The sequence below is a fragment of the Desmodus rotundus genome, chromosome 4 (assembly GCF_022682495.2).
Source record: "Desmodus rotundus isolate HL8 chromosome 4, HLdesRot8A.1, whole genome shotgun sequence".
In the NCBI taxonomy this organism is placed as follows: Eukaryota; Metazoa; Chordata; class Mammalia; order Chiroptera; family Phyllostomidae; genus Desmodus; species Desmodus rotundus.
In genome coordinates this window covers 26,089,786-26,109,555 of record NC_071390.1, presented here as the reverse complement: position 1 = coordinate 26,109,555, position 19,770 = coordinate 26,089,786, and the positions used below count along the sequence as shown (strand labels likewise).

Below are 19,770 nucleotides of genomic sequence, written 5' to 3'. Positions count from 1 at the left end.
CAGTTTCTCCATCTTGTCAGCGCCCAACTTCCGGGGTTAGTGCATGCAGCATAGCGCAGCATTAGTGTCTCCAGCACGCTGGACCCTTAGGAATACTTCACCCACATTTACCCCCTGGAGATCGCTATTGGGCTCAGCTGGGGGGACAACAGCGTCATTTGTGTTGACAATGGGGACGATGTTCATTCGGAGGAGCTCATGAAGTGTCCCATTGAGGTTCCGGCGTTTCTGTTCATCATGGAAATCCAAATTGGTCACCAAAATCTAAAAGGTTTAAATAGATCAAGAACACAGAAGGGAGGAAAATGAGGAACTTCCTAGTAGGAATAACATGCTATGATGCTAAGACTGGGGGAGTTAAACTTTAGGCTTCTGAGACCCAACACAGACTGCAATGGAACACACATCTTCGGAGGCTTACCCAATTTTTCTAGAGATGGGGAAAAAGTCAGAATCACTTGGAAGATTTAATGATGTTCAGGATTTCTTGGAAAAATACTTCAATTTTGAGAGCTATCAAATCTCGTCCATTTACAAAATTAAGAAAATTAATACATCGACTTTAGAGTGATACTGGGGAAAGTCATGACTGCCATTAGTCTCTAAAATATCTTCGTATCTCAGCACCTGCCTCAGGGTCTGGCTGCAGCACCTCTGCTGAGTGAAGGAATGAGTGGCGTACCCAGCTGGGGAGCGCATGAGATAGAGGCAACGGGGCCGTGTCGTCATGGTCCTTGCTCTGCGGCCGGCCACTGCTGCAGTTAGCAAAGGCTGTGTCTGAGCACGTGGGAGGAATTGAGAGGTGTACGGAGGTGAGCCTTCACTTACACCCTGAAAGGACTGGCATAACTAGTTCGGAGGGAGAGGGGAGAGCTGGGTGTGGGGCTGGCAGTCAGCTCTGCTTCCCTGCTTGAATCCAAGCTCTCAGCAGTGTTTAGCAGGAGAGAAAGGTAAATGGGGATGAGGGCAAAAAACTAAATAGTAACGAACCCTGAAGCTCATGAACATGTTTCACCGAAAACCCTCTGGTGTTTAAGGAAGAGGGTTCTCATGTGTAAGGCAGGCCGAAGCAGGAATGGTTGGGGCAGGTGGTCGAGAGGGAAGGTACTGAAATAGTGGAAAAGGCTATGCCCTGAACTAGGGTCTGGCTGTGGTAACTAACATAACAGCAGCCTGAATGATATAAAACATGGGTGATGAAGACAAAATGGTAATATGTCTAAAGGAAATAATTCACTCACTTATTTGATAAAAATACATTGGGCCCTGGCTGGTGTGGATCAGTGGATTGTGGGCTGGCCTGTGAACCAAAGTGTTGCCAGTTGATTCCCAGTCAGAGCACATGCCTGGATTGCACGCCAGGTCCCCAGCAGGGGACGTGTGAGAGGCAACCACACATTGCTGTTTCTCTCCCTCTCTTTCTCCCTCCCTTCTCCTCTAAAAATAAATAAATAAAATCTTTAAAAAAATACATTGGTACCTCTGAAATGCCAGGCCCTGTACTAGCTGCTGGGATGGAGAGTAAAAATGTTGATGCTTTGGGGAAAATGGAATGGGGCATATTTTTGTAAGGATAGATCATGAATTCCTTTTCAGAAAAGTTTAGTTGAGAACATACAGACTCTGTCCTGGTGGTAAAAGGTCAAACAATAAAAGTAAACACGTGTGTGTAGAGGAGGCAAGCAGGAGGTATAAAGGTCTTTTGAAAATACCTGTGGCTCTAGCAATTTAACAAATAAGAGGTAGGAGACAAGAGCCCTAAGAGGGAAAAGTATGTGCCTGGAGAAGGACAACCTCTTAACATGCAAATCAGTTTCATTTTTATGAAGAAAAAATAAGCTGCTATATTTGTGTAAGTCTTTAACCTGACAAACAACTTACTAGAGATTTCCAAAAGCCAATGAAAATGATCTTCGAAACGGGATCAGTAAAGAAGACAAGACACTATAGGATAAGGTACAGAAGGTAGAGATCTTTCATAGTTAAGACATTGGGGATGGCAAAGGTAGGAGAGAAGAGGCCCGCGGAGGGGGGCTTGTTGGACGTGGAGGGGCACAGCTCCTTCTTTCACGTCAGTATTAATGGGAACAATGGCTAATGGGCACTGACTTTCAATGTGACTTTCATTAAAACAAACCAACCAACCGACCAAAAAAAGAGAAACAGCCAACCCGGGGAAAAGCCAAACAAAACAAAAACACAGCTCCCGGACCTAAGTTTCCTCACATGGCTCCGGGCACTTTGGAAAAACTAGACGAAAACTATCATTGGATTGTGACAGAGAAGAGACAGGAAGGTGACAGAAACTGAGGCTTCCACTGCATTTATGCTAACAGAAAAAAAATCTAAGCTGACAGAGAGAGGGGCCTGCAGCCACAGGAAACAGGTGGACAAGTCCACACCTTTCTGTTCCAGCTCACTGTTTCAAGGACACTCTGGAATAACACCAGAGTGTCACTGAATAACGCCTGTGAACATGGTGGGGAAACAAAGCGGTAGGAAATGGAAGAGCAAACCCTGAGGGGGCGCATAGGGCACATCACCCGTGTAAAATAGCATCTGTGCAAACAGACCAGAGGCAGCAAAGGAGTTCAAAAATAATAACCTGGGCAGTCAGGTTTTTTCCATTGTTTTGCAAAGTGACTGTTCAGTTGTTTTGTGATATTTAGGTCTATTCAGTGTGTACTTGTTTGGTTGATGAAAAATACAATTGAAAAAATTCTGGAAATTTAGGTAAAAAAGAAATAATGTAGAAAGAAGGTTCTAAAACATTCAGAGGTAACCACCAAAAACTTCTAGGTTCCACGAGCACTGGAACCACGGCTGTTTTGTTTACCGCAGTATCCCCAATGCTTAACAGATTTCTTGCTACACCATAGGTGCTCAAAAAATATTTGCTGAATGAATGAAAAACCAACTAACCACCAGCATTCCTTCCGACTTTCAATGCGTAATTGGTATCTATTATATAAGGCAACCAGGTGCCAACAGAAGCAAGCCACCTGAAGTCCAAGTTGCTAATGAAATAAAGACATCTAAGTTTTCTGTCTTCAGGAGAATTAGCAGTTGGGGTAGCCCTAAGAGGTATTAGTACAACAACCAGAGCGAACACTGAGCGGGTACTGTGTACCAGACACTGTATTAAATGCTTTTCACATGTTTTCTCATTAAGCTCGTGAAAAACCCTCTGAAGTCGGGCTGATCTTATCCTTGTTCTTCAGATGAAGACACTGAGGCACATAAACGTTAGACTTAAAAGACTTTCTCCAGATCTCCCAACCAGCAAGTGGTGAAGCCAAGACTGTCTCCTGGTAGTCTGGCTCCAGAGCCCTTCTCCGTCTTCTTGCTCCATGGGAATCACCCTTACGAGTCCCACTGCCCCACGCAAATGCCAGTCTCTCACCTGGGCAGCACAGATGCTGTACTGGGTAAACATGGCTTCATACAGGGCCATCAGTCCACTCTGCCCCGCGGCTGCACAGGCTCGGGCTTCTAGGACAGGAATTGCCTGTAACACACCAATAGACAAGGTGTGGGTGGGAGGGAGGAAAGGAGGCCTGAGGACCCCTGGTACAGGGCGAGGGCAAGCAGCACTCACCATCTCCTTCAGCTGGTTCTGCCCCGAGTGCAGGGCCTGCCGCACGCTCTGGGACAGAAGGATCTCATGGCGCAAGCGCTGCTTGCCAAAAGCTACGGCTCCACTGGTTACCAGCATCATCTCTCGGCCTTGATTCTGTAGCACTGACACCTGACATTGAGGAAGAAAAAGGCATAAGTCACTTGTAATATTTCTTTCCTCGATTGCCAAGAAACTCAGGTGGGATGGACAACTGAGTGGATCCCAAATGCTGGTTTATGGAGCAGCAGTGGACTGGCCCTGGGAAGAGTCACCCAGGTTGCTTGGTAAAGATACAGATTCCTACTTGCTGACTCAAATCTGGTAAGCAGGTGGCAGGCAGGAATCAGAAGTTTTTAACAGGGGGTTCTGGTGTGCAGCCGGGTGTGGCAAATATGGGGCTTGATGGCACCCATTGTAGTTCGGTATTTGCAAAAGGCCTAGTTGTTATCACACACACACACACACACACAAAAAGCCCAGAACAGAAGTCACAAGCTAGGAATTGCAACAAACTTAGCAGATGGTTTTTCAAATTCTAAGGCATGAACTGGGGAGATGAGGCTGAGGCTGTTTCTGGGGCATGTCTGATCCCCCGGGTCACCTTTGGCTAGACCAGGGACAGACACTCACCCTGTTCTGCTCTGTCTGCCCAGAACCCTGGCATTTGTTTCCTACCTTGGACAGATCCACATGAAAGGGTCAAAGGCTCAAGATGCAAACAAAGTCAGTATTTCTAACCTGTCCTTTCTTCCTGATGCTTGAACACTATAACCTGGTTCAGGAAATCACAGCCATCTGCAATCAACTGTGATTTTGAAAAATAACTTTTTTAAAATCCTCACCCGAGAATAGTTTTTCATTGCTTTTAGAGAGAGAGGAAGGGAGAGAGAGTTTTTTAGGGAGAGGGGAAGGGAGGGAGAAATATGGAGAGAAACATCAGTGCAAGAGAAACATCAATTGGTTGCCTTTTGTACACTCCCCAACTAGGGGCCAAATCTGCAACCTAGGCAGGTGCCCTGGCTGAGAATTGAACCTGCGACCTTTCCGTCTGCGGGACAACACCCAATGAAATAAGCCACACTGGCCAGGGCTTAAAAAATAACTTCTTATCACAGGAAATCTCATACTTAACCAAGGTGGTAAGAATAATATTAAGAACTCCCATGTACTCATCACCCGTCTTCAACAAGTATCTCTCATGGCCACTCTTCACTTTCCAATACTCCTTATAAAGGAGCTCCAGGGCCGCCCCCCGCCCCGGACATGAGATTTCATCTGTAAACATTTCAGCAATAATTGCTAAAAGACAGGGAATACATAGGCATGCATCCATAAAACAAATGTCATCTAAAACAGGGGTCCCGAACCCCCAGGCTGCGGACTGGTACTGGTCCATGCTGGTTAGGAACTGGGTCGCACAGCAGGAGGAGGGCCAGCAGGCGAACCTTCAATCTTGTTGCCACCTCAGCTCCGCCTCCTGTCCCCTTGGGCACCCCTCCCCACCCACGGTCCATGGGAAAAACTGTGTTCCATGAAACTGGTCCCTGGTGCCAAAAAGATTGGGGGCCACTGATCTAAAACATTTAAATAATTCCTTAATATCAAATATCAACTCAGTGTTTACATTTCTCTGATTTTTTCATGTTGCTCAAACTGAGGTGCAAATGAAGCCCATACATTGCAGTCCACTGAAAAGTCTCTCACATCTTTTTTAGTCTGTGGGTTCCTCCTCCAGCATTTTCCCCTTGGGATTTCCTGTTAGAGGAACGAGGTTGTTTGTACTTCAGGGCTTCCCTGCCTCAGTTTTCCTGCTTGTGTCCCTGGGCTGGGGTGTAGTGCTGTACTCCAGGGTCCCGTAAACCGCTCAGGGTGGAGGCTTGATTAGTTTTGTCAAAAATGTACAGGTCATGTGTCCATCACGGGGATGCATAATGCCTGCTTATCTTTTTTTTTTTGTGCTGTCAGCAGCTGTTTATGACCATCAGAAAGACCTATTAATTATCAGGGCTGCAAAATGCTGACATTTGAAATCATTCATTCTATTCTTCATTCATAGGCTTCGCTCACTTTCACAGACATTTTCCCTCACTAACCATTTGATCACTTGGAGGTGTAGTTTGTTTATGAAAGGCAGAACAAAAAACGTGTGTCTCTTTCCCTTTATTTACCCGTTTTCAATATAATGAGTAGGTTCTCTAGTACCCTCCAAAGATGACCAATGATCTATTGTAAAGTGTCATTAAGAATTCATGGATTTAAACATAGTTCTTGTGTTTAAGTTCATTGCAGTAACTACGGTCCATCTGTGGCCAGTGGAAGCCACTTTATAAGCTGGCTCCAGTGTCCACCTAGTATGATCAGACACCCTAGACAAGACATACTAGTACTGCCCTGATCTAGAAAGCCCTTCCATTAGGCCCACGGGTGTCTCTAGAAGGGAAGCTGGTGACCTAGGATCATTACCAGGTTGTCCCCACGGTTTTAATCAACTTTCCCCTTTGCTCAGAATCTTCATGCTGCTTTGAGACTGAATCCCAACTGCTCCACCTTGCCAAAGCCTTGCCTGATGGAGTGATCGGCTTTATTGCCCACTCACCCTGAGAAGATCACGACCACTGTTCACAAGCTCACCTCCTCCCTGGCCCCCCAACCTGCCACACTCATTCCTGTTTTCGTCCCCCCTCTGGAACCCACTTGCAGAGCCTCTTCGTCCCCAGAAGCAGTGACCTGCACAACTGCGGGGCACCACTCACCCTGTGCACCTGGCAGCGTGGAACAGTCCCCCTCTGTTGGTGCAAATCCAACCAGTTGTAAAGGCCCAGGCTGAGCCCCAGCTCTGCTAGGAGGCCCCAACAACAGCACTGTCATTTGACTCTTCTGCCCCATGACCCATCCGTCAATGCCTTGTGAGCCCGCTCATTTGAATACTTACTGCTTTAAACAATCGCCTGATCGTTTTGGGTGTCCCAGTCCTAGCTCCCCAGTGGCAGAGAGGCCCTTCAGAGGTCTGTTAAATCCTTCAAAATGTAGCCCTTCGACAAGTATTTGTTAAACTGAATTGATCTGATGGGCTCAATCTGGGAGGCAGACTTGATAATAATTGCTCAGCATAGAAAATATAAGAAGAAAATGCTGTCAAGTTTCAGGCTAGCAGTTTCCAACTCCTCAGTGGAGTTATTATAAAAACTGAAAATATGGTTAAAAAGGATAGAGGGCTAGAATGGAAAAGCTCTAGCTCCATCTCCAGGATGCCTGGCTGTCTGGTTTTTGACTCGTGGTCAAGGGCTGGCAAACCACAGCCTGCAGGTCACATCTGACCTGCATCTGTTTTTATAATCAGATTGTTAGTGGAACACAGCCTTGCTCACTCATTTACTCACTGTCTAAGGTGGCTTTCGTGCTACAACGGCAGAACTTGGTTGACACATAGACCACATGGCCTACAAAGCCTAAAATACTTACTATCTGCCCTTCACAGAAAAAGTTTGCTGAGCCTTGCTCTTGGCAAAGACAAGGGTAGTGGGATTTATGACATGCTCAAAGTCCAAATTCTGACTGTCAACCCCCAAGGTCAGTTTCTTTTTTGGATAATCTGTGGTCAGTCTGGCTTGACTGCATGGCCAGTGGAGCATTAAATCCCCACCAGAAACTTCTGCTTTGAGCCCTTCCAAAGCCAAGATTCTTTACAAGATCTCTTCTGATTCAACCTGGAAAAAATGGTGGTCCCTGTATCCACAGAAGGACCCCAGGGGGCTTGTGCACAGCTGCATGTCTGTCTCTCAGACCCACCCCCAGTGTTTGCTTGCGCTCTCTCTTTCGCCTGTATCCTTTGCCTTTCTATATTTATTTTATTTTTTGTCTTCACCCAAGGACTTTTTTTTTCCCATTGCTTTTAGAGACAGGAAGGGTCAGAGGAAGGGAGAGAAACATCAATACAAGAGAGAAGCATTAACTGGATGCCTCCCACACGTGCCCCGACCAGAGATCATATGCACCCAGACCAGGGATCGAATCTGCAAGGGACCTAGCAGTATCAGCCCTGACCAGGAATGGAACCCGCAAACTTCCAGTTACAGGACCACACTCCAACAAACCGAGCCACACCGGCCAGTGCATATCCTCTGCTTTTAAATGAAAGGATTACATGGGGTTTCTCTGTGGAGTCTGGTGAGTCCTTTTAAATATCTGGACTTGGAAAATCTTTGCAATGATAGCTGATATTTATTTCAAGATTATTGGACTGATAAAAGAAAAAGCCCAACAAAATGGGAAAAAGAAAAGTTCAGTATTTACCCACATCCACCTGAGTTCTCAACCCTAACTACCTATCAGTGTCACTTGGGAAACTGGAAACTTGGTGTGTGAGCCCCACCCAGAGACGCATGTTAAATGACTGTTTGAAGCGCAGGCACCTCCAGGTCCTCAGACAGTGTTAACATGCAGTCAGGATTAAGAAACACTTATTACTAAGGAGCCTGAGAGATGAACTGAATGAAATCAGCTCTCCTCCTTGACATCGCTCTGCTTGCCCTGGGATGCTGTCCCCCACTGGCACCTTCAGCAGGGAAGGGAGTTTTCAATTCAGGTTAAATCTACTGCACTCAAATCAAGATTATTTGTACAAGTTGATAAACCTGAAATGACAGCTTAAAAACTGCTTTATTTTTTTAGTTCAGTGGACTTTTTTCCATCTTGGCAGTTACCTGCTCAACAATAGATGCCAGGCGTCCCAGCGCCAGGCCACATTCATCGCCTCTGGTCACCACGGCACTTCCAAGTTTCACCACGATTCTCTTGGCATGTTTCAGCTCACTGCGGTGGGCAAAGGGCTTGCCGTGTGCACGGCTGAGGGGCACCGTGATAAAGGGGATATTGCTCCAGGAACGGACATTTCTGATGGCTGAGGGCTGGACACGATCTATACCCCCAAAGTCAAACACACACACACAAAAAGAAAAAGACAATATATCATCCCATTAAAAAGATATATGCACAATATTAACCAGTTTAGCCACTAGAAAATAGCTTTATCATTCTTAACTGAGTAAAACCAGTATATCAAAAGCCAGACCTAGCATGTGCTTGTTCTCGTACTGAGTGGAGTGTGCACTCACGGCACAGGCCACGGGCAAACACTGCCGGTGAAGAGGTTAAACAACAAACTTTTCTGAAGACATGTTGGCAAAATGTATCAAAAGCCTTAAAATGTTCTCATCTTTTCACTTGGCAATTCCATGTTCAGAAATTTATTCTAAGAAACTAATCAGAGATCAAGACAAAAAGACTCATCTAAAAGCTGTTCACCAGTGTTATTTATAATAAGATTATAATAGATTAAATGTCCAAAAAGAGGCAGATGGATTCATGAACATTTTTAGCATTTTTAATAACATAGGAAAGTATTCATAGTATGTTTCATAGACATGTTTAAATGCACAGAAAAAAGATGAAGGAAATAAATCAGAACATTAATATTTTATCTCCTAATGGATTATAGGTGATTTAACTTTTTTATTCCTTTCCCCCCCAAATTTATGTAATATAAATGCATTGCTTTCATAATAAAAAATACTGTATATGTGCTTTTAAAGCCACATCGCTATAAAAAGAGTGAGTCTGATTAGCAAAGACAATTAAGAGCAAAGTAATTAGTATGAGTAACAAAACATTATGACTAATCTACCTACAAATCTTCTCTCTGACATGAACCCAGGTACCTGTAATAATGGTAAAAGAAACTGGATAGCTTTCCAAAGGAAAAGCAGTATGGGAGTCAGATGCTTTGTTTTTATCCCTTTGGACATCTACCCCTAAGCAATCCTTTCCTGATTCTTTCTTTCTTTCTTTTTTTGGCAAAGCTGTATACGACTTCTAAGGAGGCAAAACAAAACAACAAACAAAAGTTGGTGAAAAAGCTGAAAATATACTTACGTAAGCCAAAAGCACTAAGAGCTAAATGTCAGACACTGAACCCTTCGCCACCTCTCACAGGTCCAACTCTTCCCACTACCTACTTGCCAATTACCCGCTCCCTCCCTCACAGGGTACGGAGACTTTCTGCTCTAGCAGGGTACAGTGCCATCAGTCAAAAGATCACATTTCCCACACCTTCTCGTACAGGTAGACATGGCCACGTGCCTAAGTTCTGGTTAATGCAATACATGTGAAAACGTATGCGGGACTTCCAGGAATTTCCTTAAAAAAACAAAAGTGCTTTCAGAGTGAGATCTTAACCCACAGCTGCTTGATTTCAAGCTGCCATCAGCCACATCTATTTGTGCCAATTCATGGCTATTATTTGTTCCTACATAAATCAAGGTTCTGCAGCTCAGAGCCCCCCAATTACTGTCTATATGTAGAATCATCCTGCCTCTTAGAATCTCTTCCTTTTATTACCCAATGTTATGTTTCTTATTGATGCCTTTTTGACTGAAATTACATTAAATGTAAACAAAGAAGATATTAAAAAAAAAAAAAAAAAGGAAAAGTGCTTCCTTCTTCCCTTCATCCATCCTGCTGCTGGGAGCATGGGTGTGAAGGCTAGAGCTCAAACGTCCACTTCAGACTCTAAGACAACACAGTAAGAACTGCAAAGGAAAAGAAAGGAGTGTGGGAGCGGGATGGTTTCACACACTGCTCTGGAACCCTCCCTTCTGTTGGGACCCCAGGCTTCTTCCAGGAGAAAGACAGAGAAAGAGATTTCTAGCCTGTTGGAGCCGTTATTGTTTTGGGGTTTCTGATACACACACCGGACCTAATTGTAACTGACACAGAAGGAGGACGGGTGCACAGGCAGAGGGGTGGGCAGGCGAGGAGGCCTGGACAGGGGAAGAGATGGGATGGGAGTTGTTGACAGATGGTCTCACTCCCTTCAAATGGACCTTTGCGTCGTGGGACTCTCGGACTGTAAGAAGCGAGACAACGGGCACACAGGTTCTCAGCAGGACTAAATTTTAGGTATTCCTGCCCCCTCCCCAGGAGTTCTCTATGTATCATGAGAGGCATTAATGAATGACTAAAAGTAGTCATTCCAAGCCACCTTTTGGACCATTTTTCTCTAACTGTACTATCACAGAATAACTTCCTCCCCTTGAGTCAACTGCTATTACTTCCATTTATATTTATAGATTTCTCAGCATTTCTCTAGCTCTAATCCCCCTGTCTCCTGACTGCAGACCACGACCTCCTCTAAATACGATCTAGCTTCTCCCCTTTCCTCTCTGCTGTCACGACGGTGGGTAAGCAGGCAGAATCTCATTCCATGGACTGGAAGATCACGGTGCGTTCTCCTCCCTCTCTGCCTATTTCACACACAAATCTCAGGAGGAACATTTTTAGGGAATTCGTAAAGAGTCCTTTTTTCCCTCTCCTAAAGAAACATTTTAAAAAGCGATTATACTTCAAGTCCACTGGAGATACCAGGCCTGCAGTCCAGGTGCTGGCAGAAAGCTGCTCAGCAAGTCCATCACCTGGGACAGACCTGGCACTTGGCACCCTTGCTAGACCCACAGGTGGATTGTCTCTTCCTGCTGGAGGAGTCTCTTCCTGCCGAAGGACAGGTTTGTTGTTGGGGCTAAGTTCCATGGAGAGCTCCCTTTCTTCACTGGGTTCAGCAATATAGGTACCCTGATTCAGTCTTCAAGGTTATTATCCTAAGCAGTATGCACACCCAAGACTAAGCTTAAAAGTTACACACATAACAGTCCTGGCCTTGCTGACCGACCGCACAGAGAGAGAGGTGGGAGAGGGAGAGGCTTACTCCCCTGGGGCTGCAGAGCTCAGAGCCACACCCTCCCTTTGACAGCTCTCAGGACTAGGCCTGCTGGCCGTTTTTCACTCCTGTCCACTACAGGGCTTGCCCTGTTCTGGAAGTCTGCTGCCACCCCAGGGTACCTCAGGGACACAGGCAGTAGCACACGTGTCAGTCCAGGTGATCATACGACAGCAACCAGTTAGAATCTATCAGGCCAGGTTAGCATGAATGAGACACCTGATGCACAGTGTTTATCAGCAGAGGGTGGCTCGGCTTGGTGCCAGGCAGTCGGGGTCACTCTGGCTGCTGGCAACTGGGTCACAGCAGACCAGGTCTGACAAGGTTCAAAAGGAGGTTCAACAAGGTTTCAAGCCAGTGAACGTGCAGTCACGTCCAGTAGGCTGGAGCACCAAGGAGAGTTCTGTGGGACCCAGGGCTTTCTGGGTTTCCTGTTCAGCAATGCTTTCACCCTCCTGGATTGACCCTACCTTTCTAGGGGCATTTTCTAATGACCTGCAGTGTACCATACTTTTTAGGGTCCATAGTGAAGACTGAGAAAGCCTTGATTCCTTTGGAAAAATCCAAGGCTTTGGGATGCGTAATCTCTTCCCATTTCCTAAGGGACCTTTAGGCCCTAAGTCCAAAAGCATAGCCATCTCGTCCTCGTACGTCTGAGGGGCTCCTGAGCGCATGTGTATGCACGTGTGTGGGGGCTGGGGTGGAGTAAGGCTGTCACATTCCTCAAAAGTGCCATGGGTCATACTCCGGGGGAGGAGAGGCCCTTCACCTTTCAGCATCAGAGTCCTCAGGCCTGACCAGGAAGGCACCCTGACATGACTTCTTCCCCCTTCCTGGCTTTCCACTTTCCTCCATGTTTGTGTCTATACGCTTTCTCACTTTGCCTTTCTAATTTGTTTTCTTCTCTTCTGCTTATTGTGGTCAGCGAACACAGGGCCGCAGGCTCCAGAAAAATCTGGATACAAAAATAGAAAAATAAATCTAAGGACAAGATCAGAAAGTGCCTCCTTCTGTGAATGAGGCTACTGAGAATAAAGTAGAAAATCAAGAATAAAAATATTGAAGTGAATACTTATTATATCCTAAGAGCTGGGTTAACTATTCAGACACCTTTCTTTACAGGGCAGACGATATACTGTAAGAGGTCAAGTGTAGCCTCTGGAGCCAGACTGGAGCCAGAAGGTTGGAATCTCAACCTTGTACTTACTTGCTGTAACCTTACCCAACTCATAAAGTTGTGAGGGGAAAAAAGCACCAGTGCACGAACAGACACAGGTGAAAAGTAAACACCCAAATATTCCTGTATTATAAAGAAGGGTTCGCTGTCTTGCGGTAAGGTCTGGAGATAGAATGTTGAGAAGAGTTAGGTGTTATCAAGGAGACAGCCAACTCAACTATAATAAACAGCCTCTCCACAAAGGGTGCTGGAACAACTAGACACCCGTAGGCAAAAAACTGAACCTTGACTTAACCCTCACACCTTACACAAAAATTAACTCAAAATGATCGGGCACTTCAACGTAAAACTGTAAAACCTTAAAAAAAAAAGAAAAAGAAAGAAAATCTTCAGGATCGAGGGCTAAACAAAGAGTTCTTAGACTGGACCCCCAAAGAATAATCCATAGAAGGGAAATCTGATAAACTGGCCCTCATCAAAATAAAAGCAAAACAAAAAACTTTTCTTTGTGAAAGACCTTGGTAAGAGAATGAAATGACAAACTACAAACTGGGAGAAAATACTTTCAAACTACAGGTCTGATCAAGGACTAGTATCTAATAATACAATACTCTCAAAAATTAAGAGCAGAAAACCAAACAATCCAATTAAAAATGAGCAAATGACATTTCACTGAAGAGAATATACAAATGGCAAAGAAGTACATGAAAAGATGTTTAACATCAATAGCCACTGGGGAAAAAGCAAGTTAAAACCACAGTGAGATGTCACCACATACCCATCAGAATGCATAAAATAAAAGAGGGACACCATCGCATTTTGGTGAGGATGCGGAGAACTGGAAAACTCATATGGTGCTGGTGTGAGTGTAAAAAGGCATAGCCATCTACAAAACAATTTGACAGTTTCTTGTAAAACTAAACTACCATATAATCCAGCAATTGAACTCTTGGGCATTTATTCCAAACAAAGGAAAACTATGCTCGTGCAAAATCCTGTACAGGAATGTTCACAGTAGCCTTATGCATAACAGTCAAACAACGGAGACCAGACGCCGTTCCATGGCGAACGGTGACACTAACTGCGGTGCGCCCGTACCATTAAACACTACTCAGTAAGAAAAAGGAACCAGTTTATACAAACACGTTGGATAAGTCTCCAGAGAATTCTGCTGAGTTAAAAAAAAGCCATCCCCACTGCTCACATATTGTATGATTCCATTTATATAGCATTTTTGAAAGGACAAAGTTATAAAAATGTAGAACAGAGTAGAGTTGACACGGTTAGAGACAGGCAGGAGGGCCACAGTCAGAACGGAGGGACCTGAAGGATGATGGTACAGTGATGGACATGTTCTTATGTCAACGCTGTCAATGTCAATACCCTGGCTGGGACACTGAGAGGACTGGGCACAGGGTGTAAGGAATGTCTCTGTATCAATTCTTGTAACTTCAAGTGAGTCTATAATTATCTCAAAATTAAAAATGCTTAATTACAACAGAGTAATAATAAAAATAGCTTACAAAGAATTTGGGGGGAATGAATATAGGTAACACTTTATTTAAATTATTGTTTTAATTTTGAGTTACTTATTTATTTGACATACAAGTTTTAAAAATTAATGTATACACCTTGATGAGTTTAAAGGTCAGTATAGACCATACATGTGAAACTATCACCAGATTCTATGCCATAAATCTATGTATTTTGTCCAAAAGTCTCAAGTTATTGATAAAAACAAACACAGAACATTTCACCAGTAGGCTGCTTCCTTCCTCACTGTCTTTGTCCAATTCTGCCATTTTATATTTTTCCCCTCCTTTAAGACCTTGTTTGAAATGCTCTCTGACCGAACTCCCCACACGCTGCTAAGCTTTCTATGGTACCTACGCAGTCTGGAGAGAGCTGTGGGTTGGGCCCAGGGCAGGAGACGGTGCCTGAAGAGCTGGAAGCCAGAGCAGCAGACTTGACTCAACATGTTGTGATGTGGTCACTGATCACAGTACCTGCAGGATGTATTTTTTAAAAAATTGAATAATGAAAAATGCTACACAATTCATTTTCTTTTCCTCTACTTCCCCATGCTCAGAGTAAAAATTTGACACCCCGCTCCAAACTCCCCTGTATTAGGGAAACGCCTACCCACTCTGTATAGTGTGGAAAAGAGAGCAAAATCAAACGGTTTCTTCCCATGGTCCAACTCAACCCTCCCTTCCCTAGACAGCCTTAGTTTTTATGGAAGCAAGTGGCAACTGAGGATTATGAATATTCTGAGTGATGAAAAAATCTTTAAGGTACAGTGTTTATGTATTGATCCTAAATCTTCACTACAATTCCTATACTATTGGGGAATCAGTCTCCAAAAGATCAAAACCAGATCCAACATCCAACAACAGTGATCTCCACCTTCCTGCTATCACCCTCAACAGAACTCTGAAAACCATGTATCTGAACTGTCAGCTCGATCCTCACAGACACAGAGGGAGGAAAGGCCAGGGGCTGCTGCCATGTCCTTCTTCCCGCCGTCCACAAGAATCTAACGCACACTCTCACTACCCTGGGAAGGAGGGGCAATGTCTACAAATGTCTGGCATTTTAAAGGACTGGGCACATCCCAAGGAGGACGAGTATATGGCTAGACACCTCAGAGTTAAGAACATGGTGGTTGTGGGCATTTTCCCACCCTAGGTCAAACTGAGGCTTTAGACAAAAAATAATGTATTTCACAAAAAGGTAGGGGGCTCCTTCCTATATATATACAGAGAATACGCCATTTACTATTGCAGCTGGAACATTGCTGCTTTCACAAGATAAGAAAAATACTGCACCTTCTTTGCTTGCTGGGGCCTCCTTTTAACCTATGCTGTATGGATTGGTGGATATTCCAACCCTCTTAAATGTGCCTCAAAGACTAGCATTTAGGCCCTTAGTGAAGAGAAGTAAGGAGTGGCATCTACTGTTCTTCAATTTATACTGCACAAAGGCACAGACAGAAGGGGGAAAGAAGAGACTGGCAGGATACGTGTGGTGTAAAAGATATGGCATCTAATAGGCAACAGAAGTGCTAAGTGCTGTCTTTGTTGACTTCTCTGTTTGTGACAGTCTGGAAGATCCCAAGAGAAAATTATTTTCATAATACTGAAGCATGATATGGGCCCATGGTCTGTTTGCTTCCTGTGTAAACTCCTTCACTGATTGTTGCCAAACAATGATTTCCATATGAATTCTTCCAAAATACTCACAGAAGAGCCAAAATGGTAAAATAATCAAGTAGTGACACTAAAATTCTAGTTCCATTTCCTTCAGGAACCTTCCGCAGCCACTTCAGCATTCAAAGTTGGGTATAATCCTATAGGTTACCTTTTAACTGGTTCATGCTTTTCTCAGCGAGATTGTAAACCTCCCACTGACAGCACAGTAAACAGTCCGGGAACAGGGGCTTTGAAGTTGGGATGGATTTGGGTTGAAGCTTTGTACTCAATAGCCGTATGCCTTTTGGAGGGTTACTTAATCTTTCTAACCCTCAGTTTCTTCATTTGTAAATCAGGGACAGGAACCGTAAGGACCGCATAGGGTTATTGTGAGAATTCAGTGAGATAATGCATGAATGCCTGTGTACAACAGACGGTCAATAAATGTCAGTTTTCCTCCTCCTGTCTTTTGGGCACTAATGGTATCTCACAATCATTTCTTTCTTTCCTTCAGGGACTGCCACAGTCACAAAGAATTCAAGAAATATTCTCTGATGGAGACAGTCACAAATTATACTTATTGACTGTTTATTCCTCTCTTATCTAAAAGTAACTGAAAGCTCTGAATGTTTAAGATCATTAAGTTATTGGGATGAAAAGTGACCTAGAAACCACGCCTCCTGGCCTCCCCTATACCACAGTGCCTCTGACTGACCCCTTCCTCACTGCAAGGAATGGTTCATCCTGCCAGAGTTTATTATGCTCTCCAAAAGCGTTCATTATGGCCTCAAGAATCAGAGAGCTGATTCCAGGGAGCGAAGGGTATGGGTGTGTGTGCGCGTGTGTGTCTCTAGACTCAAAGTCATCAGTTGAGAAGAGTTTCCATGTTTTGACTCAGGACATTTCTCAAGTACCTCTTTATAGGTTCTAAATAGGACACCCTTATCTTACTGATTTGGACGGAGACTTGAACTTTAGTCCTAACAAACTTCGCCCAGAAATACAGGATCCGCATATGGTTCACTGAAAGGCAAAGACTCCACGATAAATCTCACCGCCTTTAAGAGCGGGGGATAATGGGGGCAGCGGGTGCTGCCTGACGTGCCAGGAACTGCTCACTGACCGCATGTCATTTTGCAAAATTCGGTTGAGAGCGGATTCCTCGGTTGCGGGGGGTGGGGGTGGGGGGTGGGGGGTGTTGGTTTTGAGGAGGAGATCGCGAAAGCCAGACGGGCCCTGAGAGTCAGTGTGTTGCCAAACCAGGATAAAATATCGACACCGAGTCAGGTGCAAAGGACCGGGAAGGGGTCCATCGAGTCTCCAAACGTCCATCTGGACCAGTTCCTCCATTTCGGTGGCCAGAAAGGTCGGGTGTCCTAGGTCCCCGCAACCCTGGTTTCCACCACAAGGTTCCTAAGAACCGCGCCGGGGCCGTGCTGCGCACCCTCAGCCCACTGCCATCCCTCGGGGAGTTCCCACGCCCACTCGTGGGCCCGGGCCACCCGGCTCCTGCTCGTGCGGCGCTCGCGCGGCCCGGCGCGCCCACGTTCCCCTGCCTCGGCCCAGGCGCCGCATCAACCCTCGCAGAGGCGCAGGTGCCTCTCCATCCCCGCGCCTCCCGCGTACCTGACTCACCGCTACCGCGCTCGGCCTCACTGCCCAGCCGGCAGTCCACGCGGGGCCGATTTTGGCACCGCCTTACTCTTTTTTCTTCCGTCCACGTCCCGCAAGATGACGTTACGTCAGCGGCGTAGGAGTAAAGCCAGGCCGCCCGGCCTGCGCTGTTGACGTGGGGCTAAGGGGCTGATCCGGAGCTGCGCCGCGGCAACGGCGGAGACGCCGTCTGAGAATCTGGTCCTCGCTCCACGTGGCGGGCCCCGCCCACCGAAGCCCTGGCATAGGCCGGAAGGCGGGGCCTGAGTTCCACTGCTGAACATCCACGTCCTAGGAGAACGGGCCAAAGAGGGTGTCCAAGAGCCACGCTGTGGGGCCTTCCGAGGGAGGCTGAAAAGATGCCTGGATCCCTCAGCTGCAGGTAGAAGCCATTACGCGTGCTTTTCAGTGTGTGTTTCTTATCTTGAAAATAAGTTGAATCAATGTATACATACTTAAAGACCACAGTCCCGGCAAACTTTTGCTACTTAAAGAGGAATATTTTGGGACTGTGATAAAATGATTTGCCCCCTAATCGTCTGGATGCTTTCCCAAGGTTCCCAGCCCAACTTTCATTCAGCAAGGGCATTGGTGAAAGAAGCACTTTCTCCTAGGTTAGTATTAACTGTACAAGAACTTTGCCACCTTCTTCCAGGAAAGTAATTTACTTTCAAGGTACTTTGTAATGGTGCTTACAGTCATCTTCTTTTTTGAAGTGGGATTTAGGAACTAATGTATGCCTTATTCAAAAGCAATTTTACAGTCAGACCATTAACATGCTGTGGAAAAAAAAGTAGACTATCTCCCAATTTCTCTGCCTGGCTTCCCAGTGCCCATGAGTACCCACCTTACATACCCCATCTGAGGGCCTACTTTTGCCAGTCACTTCAGCTTCCCAACCCTCTGATCCACAGGAGACATCACTCAGGTTGTCCTTGGCTCCTGGGATCACCTCCTCGTCTCTCGCCCTACGCATCTCCCACGTTCAGCTCCAGTCTTACCACCTCCTCAAAGCTTGTCCCTCACTAGTATAGCTCGCATGGCTCATTTCTCGGAACAAATGTGTCTCCTGTGTCACATGTCAGTTTTCCCCCATTACATTGTCAGCTCACTGAGGGGCTGTATCTTACAATTCTGTTTCAGAGTAGGTGTTCAATACTATTTTCACTATCACATCCTGTTATTTATACTGTTTTTTATAAAAGGGATTTAAAAGTTTAAGACAAATAGATAAAATGACATATCTTCCATCAAAATTTCATTTTAATTACAAGGATAAAATAATTATGCTCTAGTCCCCCAAATTTTAATGCTTCCTGCTTTCCAAGTATTCTCTCTCCACTCAGAAATGATAATAGGAAATTACCTTTTTAAGTAGTTTCCTCTGCAACCCAGAATCTGAGTTGGTCATGCAGGTAGGGCCCAACCACGCCCACATGCACTGCCCTTTGTAAGCTGCCATTGCCTTATGATAAAAAAAAAAATATTTCATGTGGAATTCACTACTAATGTCAGGGCCCCACAACTGGGGTCTTTGGAGAGTGCATCTCCCAGTAAAAGAACCCAAGTCCCTTGATTTAAATATCATGCAATCCAAGATAGCAGAGGATTAGGTGGAAGCTACACTAACCTCCTGTAATTGAAACCATGGTTTGGCAGCCTGTTTCAACAAAAGCCAAACTCATGAGACAGATGCTGGTGAAAAAAGGAAAGAGGTTTTATTCAGATGCCAGCAACCTGGAAGAATGAGGACTCTCATCTCAAAGCCCATCAACATTTCAGTGCAGGCAGGGATTTTTATGAAGAGGGAAAGGGACAGGAGAACAAAGAGATCAGGGCGAGAGGCCGTTGACATGTTGTGTCTTTGGTGAACTTGATATGAATCTTTAATATTAACATTCTGGAAGTGGTCAGTGCCACCCAAATTCCTGCAGTTTGGCAATCTGTGTCACCCAAAGTTGTGATCAAGGACATTTCTTGTATAAGTAGAAACTGGAACTGCTGGCATGTGCAATATGCTTACAAAGAAAGTCAGTATGTGAGTTACTTTATCAGCCTATTAGTACATCTTATTTCATGGTAAGTCAGAGTGGTATAAAGTTTTTATTCCCTGTTATAATTCCCCACTGTCAATTCTTCCTCCATATCTTTGGAGCTATTGATGTCCTCTGAATCTTCTGGGGGAATGAAAAACCCGAGCCTGTTATAAAGCAAAATCTCATGAGTTAAAAGCCAATACATATTTTTTAGAGGTGCCTTGAGCAGATACAATTTTTCTGGCATGGGAAAAACAATTCATAAGGAAGTTTAAAACAACAAAGACAAGCATGATAAAGAAAAGAATGGTTAAACTTAAATT

The 19,770-nt window shown here is 45.0% G+C and overlaps 1 protein-coding gene across 3 annotated transcripts in view; it reads right to left on the bottom strand.

Annotated features, from left to right (window-relative positions):
• ALDH18A1 (aldehyde dehydrogenase 18 family member A1) overlaps positions 1-17,537 on the bottom strand; it is a 38,155-nt gene extending 20,618 nt beyond the window's left edge. Inside the window, exons 1-6 of one of the 3 annotated variants that reach the window (XM_024563161.4) lie at positions 17,385-17,537; positions 14,458-14,573; positions 8,323-8,537; positions 3,599-3,748; positions 3,404-3,508; positions 106-264 (exon numbers count right to left, since the gene is read on the bottom strand). In XM_024563161.4, coding sequence (XP_024418929.2) covers positions 106-264; positions 3,404-3,508; positions 3,599-3,748; positions 8,323-8,537; positions 14,458-14,545 — 717 coding nt within the window. In that variant the 5' untranslated portion in view covers positions 14,546-14,573; positions 17,385-17,537. The remainder of the gene's footprint in view (positions 1-105; positions 265-3,403; positions 3,509-3,598; positions 3,749-8,322; positions 8,538-14,457; positions 14,574-17,384) is intronic. The other 2 variants (XM_024563163.4, XM_024563162.4) reach the window with 2 other exon arrangements.
• Positions 17,538-19,770: the final 2,233 nt, after the last annotated feature.